Raw genomic sequence first — 10,000 nt, 5'->3', positions numbered from 1 at the left:
AACGTACCGGAAATTCAATAGGCACAATGAGCAAACTTCCCGTAAAATGGAGGTATCTAGCTCGGACACAAGCGAAACGTAGATGAAAGTGCACGTTTTGTGGTGCACCTGTTCATTGGAGCTGGCCAATGTGCCGGTCACGATAACGTCTGAAGTCCCTGTAGATTATGACTAAATCGTCTGGCACATCCTGGGGAGGGTTTGGAATGGCACCATCGCAAGCGTAGCATCTGGAAACGTTAACCAACCAGCCACTTCAGCAGCCCATATTGGGCATTGCAGGTTCCCAACCCCCTTAAAATTGTTGCTTGGGCGTCACGATGTTACAGTTTGGAGGTCCTATCTGGTTTGGCAAGATGTCGCTCTGCTGAAAATAAGATATGTCTTCCGGATTGTGACTTTGACTCGGCAGAAATCCATTGTTTGACAAACCACTAGCTGTCTTCAAGAACTCGTTAAAACTGTTGCGATCAGCAGTCGACTGCGCGTGAATTTGGTTTAAGCCGGATACCTGGGTCTGACTAACATTATGACTTGCTGTCGTGCCCCTATCATGGGCATAAATTATCTGCCTTGAGAGAACTGCCATTATGGGGCTCTGGTCTGGAAGTAGGGAAGGATCTTCTTTCCTCTGTTTAGAGAACTGTGAACAGGAATCTTGGAGTACTAGAATCGCTTCTAAAGATCCCCCGTTTTAAAGATTCCTCGCTTTAAACATTCCCGCCTGTAAAGATTCCCCATTTAAAAGATTTCCCAGCCCATTCTCCAATTCCCCAGGATTCTCTACAAGCTGCAAAAGCTCTGCACTTTATGCTGTGTTGCATAGCGGGGACGGCAAAGATGCACCCTGAATAAAATGCACATTCGCAGCCTCTATATTGCTATCGTTGTTACTGACTCAACGTATTACTTCCGCGTTCCCGTTGTCATCGCACTCGCCGTTGTCGTTGCATGAAGAAATGGCGAAGCGTTGCGACCAATTCGAGAACTGGAGACAATAAATGCCTAAGCTTGCACACTGTGAATATGAATGTTCATGTTTTTCAAAGTTATTAATAAAAGAAACAGTAGTCTTTTAAGTAGTAAATTTAACACGTTAGTTGTAGAGAATTTTCTCGTGGCTGCGATGGTATCTCTGATTTACAAATGGACGTAGTTAACTTTATGCATGAGCCATGTTTGACTTTCTGCAATTTGATTGACTACTAGGCAAGTTAGGAAATTCAGCCACATTGGACATACCTGAATGTAAAGTTTTCTCAGGCAGTAGTAGTTGTGGTGGCAGAAGCAGTTGTAGAGGTAGCATTCGTAGAAGTATGGTCCAATCCTAAATTTCACTCTGCTAACGGCGTGTCAATTTTTTTATACCAACTTCTTTATCTCAATCGTGGTATAATCATGATTTCTGTCATTTATCACCACAAATCAGGCAGTTACCTAACAGTCCTACAGTAAGGGTAAAATTCTATAAGGTAATATCTCAAAACTATATGACTTACCGCAGCAAGAACATCTTTCATGAGGGCTTTTTGGTCCCCCACTGATGATAAATTCGGCCAGAAATCTGGAACACATATCTTTAGGTCCTGCGTGCGTGGTGTGACAAGAATAGCACCAAGTGACAGGAGTTCCAGAACTGTGACAGGGAAGGCAGCATAGAGACAATTTAAACTCCGAGTGTAATCTGTTACAAATGTGTTATTGTGCCCATAAATTTGCACTTTGACGATAAGAGATGACGGCTCCAGTGCTGGATACAGAGCAGATTCTATGTTGAAACTGTTTTCATCTGATGTGAGAGATTTATAGATATCAGCATATTTGTTAACGCAGTTGGTGAACTTGGTGCAATTTATGGCCATATCTGCCTTGGTATGTTGTGAAAAGTGTATTAATACAATGTGGAAAATAACAAGGGGGACAGTAGAGGCAATGTGGTAAGCCATTTTATCTTTGATCACCAGTGCCTCTGTCTCTTAGGTAGTCCCTGTAAAATAAAAACAGTGACAATTTAGAGCGATTCATAATAGGGCCGTTTATACGAGAGAAAACAAGCCGCGGCTTACATAAGACTCGAACACCCCATATAAATGGTACAAAATCTACGTTCACGGCTTTCTCAAGACGCGTCTTATCCTGGCCTGGGAGTTTATACTCGTATAAATAGTTCCTTTCGCGTAGTAAGTACGCCGCGGCCAGAGTAAGCCCCGGCTTATTTTCTCTCGTATAAACGGCCCTAATGAGTCAAAGTAATTTGTCAAAGTTCTGCCATTTTATTCTGAGAGATTTTTAGAGAAAATGCAAGGGTCACTTGTGCACAATTTGCGCATAATCCTCCTCCTCTTCCGATCAAAAGGAAGCTTTAATTTAGCGACGAGAAAGGTGACAGCAACGAGAACGTCACAAATTTGCATATTTAGTGGTCAAAAACAATAGCTTTGCACGCCCTGCACGTGCGTTTTTCATTTTTGTCCATTTTTTTTTCGCCGTCGTCAGCAAAACAACAACGTAAAATAATCAAGTTTGAGGTGTTATGGAGAACGTCAGCACTTGGGAGATAAATTTTCATTTTCCTCTCCTAAATTAAATTAAACATCGCTCACAACGGTTCTGTCACACCTTTGTCACATTAAAACCTTGGAATTATCGCGAAGTGATTACAATAACGCGAATTTATGTTCTCGTTGCCGTTCCCGTCGTCGTTCCTAAAGCTCCCTTATCACATACAGGGCAAAATTACGTAATGCTGATTGGCTGAGACGGGGGGCATTTTTCCTTAATCACGAGGGCACTTTTGGTAATCAAGAGGGCTTGATTACTTGAACCTGAATGGTTAACAGTTGCTTAGGTTACAAGAGAATCTTCCTCCAGAATAAACTACTTTTCGTCCACACATAAGATATATTTCAAGCGCTATTTCTGTTGACAGCAACGACTTATTAACCCCGCGGCCATGGGCCGAGCGCGGCTCTTGCTCTGCAATCGGTTTATTTATTTATTTATTTTTGTTTTGTCGGTGAGCTGAACCAGACTTCCACTCGGCCACATAGTCAGTGGGACTTCCAGTCACGCAATTTATGATGTTTATTCGCCAAAAAGCTGTTAAAACGTTAATGTACTTAAAATTTTATGAATAGTCTGCTCTTTATTTACGACAATATATATATTTTTTGTGTGTTATTGAAACATGTAATCGTGACTTTTAAAAAAGAAAGCTAAGACCATTAACTCATCGGAGATTTCACAACGGCTACGACTGATGGTGCAATTGGAGATTTGACAACGGCTATAAGTAAAAGTGCAATAACTTTGTGTGCAGTCGTTGTTGTCAGTTTGTTGTGCTACAAATTGATCAAGTGATTTTGGTTCTATAGTCATCAGTGAATCAACAAGGACTGCTTTGGAATGTGTACTACGTTGCGACTATAGTGGTAAGAAAACAGATAAAATTTAGTTTTCTTGGTGAGCAGACCCAAATTTCTATTCGGTCATATTGTCAGTGGCACTTCGAATCACGCAGCTTATGATGTTTACCGGTATTTGCCAAAAGCTGTTAAAACGTTAATGTACTTAAAATTTTATGAATATTCCACTCTTTATTTAGTACAAAATATATCAGGGGCACCCAACGTCAATTTTCGGAAAATATCTGTTCGGAAGACGATTTGAGATCTAGAATTTTCGGAACATTTGTTGTAAAATTTCTTGCTTGCCTGTCTGTCCTAGGATTTTCGAACATCTGAAAAATGGTATAATTGCCCATTTTTAACGGATTTTTACCCTAAAAAGATCACCTAGAATTTTCGGGAACCTTTTTTCTGGCTGAAATTTTCGAAAAGGTAAGTTTTAATCCCTATAATTTTCGGATCACTAGACTTTCAGCTAGGAAATCCGAACAGATGAAAAATTTTTAGGAGATAAAAATATGCCTATACCTACCGTTTAAATACTAAAATACGTTTAACAACGCTATGTTTAAGTGGTTTTGAACTATATTTTCGTTGGGTGCCCCTGATATATTGCCTTTTTGTGTTATTTAAGCGGTTGATTTGAAGCGAGTATTGAATACATAAAAAGATCATTATGTCATCCATGGAATGTGTCGACGTTTCAACTTTCATTGGTAGGGAAATAACCACCGTACTTAAGATAGCCTCTTGTTTTATAGGAAGAGAACCTTCAAATTCTCTTTTCATTGATGAATTTTGTCAGCTTAATTAAAATTTTCAACCTGTAGGAGCCCCTAACCAGGAACCAACAACTCCAGTACTACAATCTTGTTCTGTAGGTCTATGTTACGGCATTTTCACCGGCATGACTATTCCGGAAATAAGAAATGAGGGGTGGGAGTAAGGGATGGGGGTAGGGGTGAGGGGGGGGGGGGGGGGGCTGGATGGGGTTGAAGGGAACCATGGTTGAAACAACCCAAACCTTTATGAAAATGCTAATCTTAGGCCTAAACCTCCCACCCCCGGAATAGTTATGCCGCATTTTCACACATGAAGCTCTTTTTAGTCGAGTCGGCTTGCACGAGTGACCATTGTCAATCCCTTGGCTAATAATTTCTCATGCAAGACTTGTGATTAGCTGCATAGGTCTGGTTTTGCGGGAAAATTAATCTAAATATCAAATACAAATAACTCGGTCAGTAAAAACGCCATTCCACAAATACAATGAAGTTGTTACTTAATTGCAATAGCAGCACGGACAGACAACCCCATGGATTCGATACCGCATGACGTCAAGTTATTTCATACAGCTATTGATCTGTTATATTTACTGTTGATCAAAATCCGCTTTTACCGACACTTCACTAACCTTTAGCCTGCGTAGATGTCGGGACATCTTTATTGCAGTATTTTTTGAACATGCGGGAGTAAAGCCATAGTTGCTTGGCTGTTTTGGCCGCGATTTGCTAGTGCCCATGCCAGTGCCCAAAACCGTCGTACTCGCTTCTCGCGGGTGTTAAAATAAAATAATCCTGCGATAAAATATCCCGCCAGCTACGCGGGCTAACTCACCTTTCATTTTCTGTGTTGTATCGGGTTATTCGATGGGTTTTTACGGACGGTATATTTTTCCTCGTCAACCGCTGCAAATTAAAAGAGATCTATAAAGCGTATCAAATAACTTGACGCCGTGCGGTCTCGAACCCTCAGGGGTGTCTTCACGGTGAGAGCAGTATTAACAATTTGTTGTTTGTTCAAAACTCAAGTAAAAAATCCGAACTGATATATTGTGCCAGCTCACGCAATTCTCTAAGCTTCGAGCGAGTTGAAAACTGGAAGGGAGAGGAAGATGGATTTTGGCGATGAGAATTGTTTACTAGAGCTGACTCGGGTAAACTAGGGAAAGAACTGGGAGATTAGGCTAGTAAACGTACTTGTTGTGGACTGCTTTAGGACAGAAATGTCGAATGGTGGTATTTTTAAAAATGCTGTAAATAAGATGGCCCGGTTATTAATGAAATAGATGAAGATCTTTATTTATCAGTTACGACTCTGTCAAACTCCAATAGCGAAGATATCGTTGACGTCACCTATTGTCATTAATGTGCCAACCAGAGCTTCATTGACTGTCGAAACAAAGGGTCTTTTGTTTCTGTGGTTGGCACATTTGAATAAAAAAATGCAATAAATATCTTCCCTGACGTCTTCCTATAATGCACCTACTTCTAAATGGCTCTGATGATTGTTTCCGCTTTAGTTGCTGGCCGAAATTTCAGCAGTCGAAGTGACAAATAGACCCTTCCACGGTTTTTGACCGCCCATCTTGGCTGGGGGGCAAACAAGGCTAAATTTACAGTAAATGTATGGGATTTTGGCCGACTTTGAACCGCTGTAGCGCCGCTAAAAAGAGAAAGATTTCCAACTTTTGCCACTATTTTAAATACTTTTATTGATATCATTCATTCAACAGAAAATAAGGTCATTAAGGAAAGTATCATGTCCGTAAATTCGAATAATAAATCTTTTCATGTTGCTTCTAATTTCGCGGCAATTTGCCGCAATGGTTTCGGAAGGGTTTGTATGGAATCTTAAAAATTCGTTTATGGTCGTTGTAGCTTGAATGTGTTCTTTATATTTCATGAAAACAGGAGCTCCTGATGAAAATAATCTCAGTATAAATGTCTTTTAAAAGACACTATCACTGTGGAAATCCGTCTCTTTTTAGCGGCGCTACAGAGGTTCAAAGTCGGCCAAAATTCCATACATTTACTTTAAATTTAGCCGTGTTTGCCCCCCAACTAAGATGGCGCCAAAAACCGTGGAAGGGTCTATTCATAAGCAAGATTCCTATTCGGGGCCTCCCTTTTTCTTTGCAGATAACCTCACCTAAAAAACGTCCAGATTTGAGCTGTACAAGCGATTCCAGCCACAGTTTAATCAGCATCCAACAAAAAAAAGCAGCTTTAATTTAATTTAATTTTAAAACGTACAGTGACAACGTGCACCGTGAAATAGACACCAATCACGGTTAAAACGGAAAAAATGTATAAGGGGCCAAATAAGGGGCCAACCATTTAACTTTTGAGGGGGGGGGGGTGGGTGATTTCTGGTCAGCAAGTTTTTTTTTCTAGCCACCTTGGTGGGCAGGATATTTTTTTCCCTCCTAAATGCTATGCAGGATATTTTTTTTCTCTCCTCATTTCTCTACAGGATTTCTTTTCCTGAAAAAATGTATTTACATTTACATTGTGGTTATTGCAGTAATAGTTCTAATATGGAGCTGCAAAGTCTTAAAATGTTGAAAGATATAAAAAATCATTCTTGTATAGCTACATGTTTTCGGAATGTCATTCTTTAGAATCATTTAATATTACCTAATAACAATATTCTCATGTTATAAAGTGATGCTCCACAGGTAGATTTGAAAATGTGTAGCTTCTTAATTTAAAAAAAGTAGCTAAAAATAGCAAAATGCAGTTCAGAAATGCTCATAGCATGGTAATTACTGCTAGAATCATTAGTTACAATTTAAAAGTGGACTGAAATTGTTACCGGTAGTTGATTATGGTCTAATTTGTTATATGTTGTCCTATATTATATAAGACATTGCAAAAACCTTATATTTCAATAGAAAGCAATTACATGAAAATACTTCAGTTGAAAAGATTAAAAATGAACAAATTATTTTTCTTTGTCCAATAAAACTTGATTCTTCAAATAGAAAAATTTACCTCCATTACTGCTTGTGATAAGCTAACAAGTTTGGATACAGTGCGAGCCAGCAAGCCAGAAATCGCTGATCCCAATAACTGCAAGCAACTAGGCTAGCCAATGTGTTATTTTAATAGGCTAACCAGAGTGGCTCGCTGTCTTGCAGATTATCCGGAATGGTTGCAGTTTTGCTGGGATTTTGTAAACCCCCCCAGGAATGATGAAATAGCCTTGCAACATTTTTTTTTCTTGCTTGCAGCAGTGCAAGAATTTTTTTTCTATTTCATTTGTGCTGCATGCAATTTTTTTCTTCCAACAAGCGCTTGAAGGAAATTTTTTTTCAAAATCACCCACCCAACCCCCACCCCCCCTCCTCAAGAGTTAAATGGTAGGCCCCTAATGTTCTCGAATTTTCAAATAAAATGGCGTGACTGATACCGCACTTGCTATGGTAACTGTCATTCAAACATTACCAAAGGTGGTCTTTATTTGCTGCGCCCAACTGCGCTCAGAAGTTTTAGGTGCATGAATTGCTGGTTGTTTTATTTCGCTAAGTTACGTGTGTATGAAGCAGATGAAAAGGGAATCAAGCCCAGACTGAAATGCTATGAAAGCCTCGTAAGCCTTTGGTAAGCGTTTTAAAACACTGTAACGGAAAATTCTTGATAGAATGACGATCCTCCGACTGACCGACATTTGGCCATGATCAGTTCAGTTATACGCGGAAATAGCGATCTTTTCAGCTTTCTTTTAATTTGGTCCAGTTTAAATTTAATGAGCTTGTATTGTATACTTCATGATCAATAATGGTATGAGAATGTGATAAATCTTAATTCAAAACGCCCAAGCTATAAATATTGTAATTTAATTTGAGCGTCAACGATTACTTTAATACACATAAGGGTTGCGAACGTGTTCAGGAGTCGAAAATAAAGAACACGAATCGAACAAAAATGCCTTACCTTGGCTTCTTAATTAATACCTTATTTTGTGACCTTATCAGTGAACATTCGCGTACTTTGGCCATTTCAGAGCGACTCGAATGGGTTGTAAGGTTTGCTGTTTTTCTCTCTCTATATTAACATGTTCACAAATTCCCATACAAACCGTTATAATTTGTGTAACTGATCGTGACACTAATATTGCAACATTACCTTGCGGTATCTTCGGCTTTTTTTGCTTGAAAATACTAAGAGCAGTATCTGAAGCTCTAGCAATGTTTTTGTGTCCTATCTAACACACGGAATGTGTATGGAATGAAAACCATGTATTGCCTTGTAATGCGATCACGCGAAATTATGGACACCCGCCCTCAAATAAATGGCTATAACAATATTACATGTAGGTTTGCAATTCAGACAATGTCCCCATTCTAATAGACACACGCCTAACTCCCAATGAAATTACTTGAGGATATGAGGAAATAAAGAAATGAAGCAAAATCTGCTAATATAGTTTGTTTTTTGCTTGATCAACAAGAGTTTGCAAATTGTATTTCGTTAATATTGAGTTCAAATTGAAATAAGGATATTGATCTCGTGACTGCCCAGAGGTAGTAATGGATGGAGTCAATAGTCTGCTATTTAAGTTTTCGCCTAAAGCACAATAGTTTTGTTGAGCTTGTTTATACAGTGAATCCCTCATATCTATTAAAAGCACCCCCTTATTAAATTAAAGAGATGCTCTGAGCTTCTATCAGATCATTTAACACTATTTATTTTATTATAAAATGAAACTTCATAGCTAGGAAATATCCATGGGAATTCAGAATCTCAAGAGCAAAGTTCAAAACTTGCACACAGATTTAATTGCACCCTGAGAGTCAGGGTGGTTTAGTGGTTATCTATCGAGCCTCCCACCACTGCTAGCCGGGGTTCAACTCTGTCCGCGGCTTGCAAGTGGGTTGAGTTTCAGTCAATCTCAACCTGACTCGAGGGTTTATCTCCGGGTACTCTGGTTTTCCTGCCTCATCAAAATCGACTCACAGCTAATTAACACATAGCTGTGGTGCTGTGCTCCGACATCAACATGGACTGTATAGCGGCAGCCAGAGGCGCCCTTGTATGCTTTCAGCCCGATATCGTGAGCTGGCATAAGTCACAAGGGATGTTAAATCCAGACTATGTCATTTTATGAATTTTAAATCCTGTCCACTGCAGTCACCTTTCTTTGTTAAATACAGAGGTTAAAATTTTATCTAAAATCTTAGCGTTTCGGGTAAAGAAGATTCTACCAAATATAATCGATAGTAATCATGGTGGTTATGTGGAAGGAAGGTATATATAGGTGAAACCATTAGAACGTTGTACGACATAATGGAATTTACAAAGAATGAGGGTACAAGTGGTATTCTGGCATTTCTGGACTTTGAGAAAGCATTTGACAGCATTGAATGGGACACTATATTCAGATGTCTAGAAGTTTTCGGTTTTGGCCCTATTTTTAGGAGATGGGTTTCAGTTCTATACACTGATGTATCTAGTTGCATTAGTAATAACGGTTTGCATTCAGATTATTCTAGAGAGAGGAGTTCGACAAGGGGACCCTCTTTCACCTTATATTTTTATAACAGTGATAGAATTATTGGCTATAGCGATAAGGGCTAACGATAACATTTGTGGAATTTGTCTTGGGGAGAGTGAGATTAAGTTGCTACAATACGCAGATGATACGACCGGGGTCCTAAGAGACGATTCCTCTCTCAAGACGTTATTGGATGTACTTAAATCTTTTGAAAAAATTTCAGGCTTAGAAAGTAACATTTCTAAATCTGAATGTATGGGTGTAGGAGAAGGTTGCGATTGGAAGGGTGATCTCTTTGGTCTCAATTAATTGGCCTG

At 39.3% G+C, this 10,000-nt stretch overlaps 2 protein-coding genes across 6 annotated transcripts in view; one reads left to right on the top strand and one right to left on the bottom strand.

Annotated features, from left to right (window-relative positions):
- Positions 1-8,583, bottom strand: part of LOC138018432 (uncharacterized) — a 14,009-nt gene extending 5,426 nt beyond the window's left edge. Inside the window, exons 1-2 of one of the 2 annotated variants that reach the window (XM_068865056.1) lie at positions 8,315-8,583; positions 1,500-1,987 (exon numbers count right to left, since the gene is read on the bottom strand). In XM_068865056.1, the coding sequence (XP_068721157.1) occupies positions 1,500-1,946 (447 nt within the window). In that variant the 5' untranslated portion in view covers positions 1,947-1,987; positions 8,315-8,583. Of the gene's footprint in view, positions 1-1,499; positions 1,988-5,021; positions 5,096-8,314 lie in introns of those variants that run through there. The other variant, XM_068865055.1, reaches the window with a different exon arrangement.
- LOC138018425 (NLR family CARD domain-containing protein 3-like) overlaps positions 7,634-10,000 on the top strand; it is a 37,185-nt gene continuing 34,818 nt past the window's right edge. For 2 of the 4 annotated variants that reach the window (XM_068865044.1, XM_068865046.1), the window contains exon 1: positions 7,639-7,789. The gene's annotated coding sequence lies outside the window, so the exon portion shown is untranslated. Of the gene's footprint in view, positions 7,790-10,000 lie in introns of all 4 variants that reach the window. The other 2 variants (XM_068865042.1, XM_068865045.1) reach the window with 2 other exon arrangements.

Source organism: Montipora capricornis, chromosome 10 (assembly GCF_036669925.1).
Source record: "Montipora capricornis isolate CH-2021 chromosome 10, ASM3666992v2, whole genome shotgun sequence".
Taxonomy (NCBI): domain Eukaryota; kingdom Metazoa; phylum Cnidaria; class Anthozoa; order Scleractinia; family Acroporidae; genus Montipora; species Montipora capricornis.
This window is presented reverse-complemented; position numbering and strand designations above follow the sequence as displayed.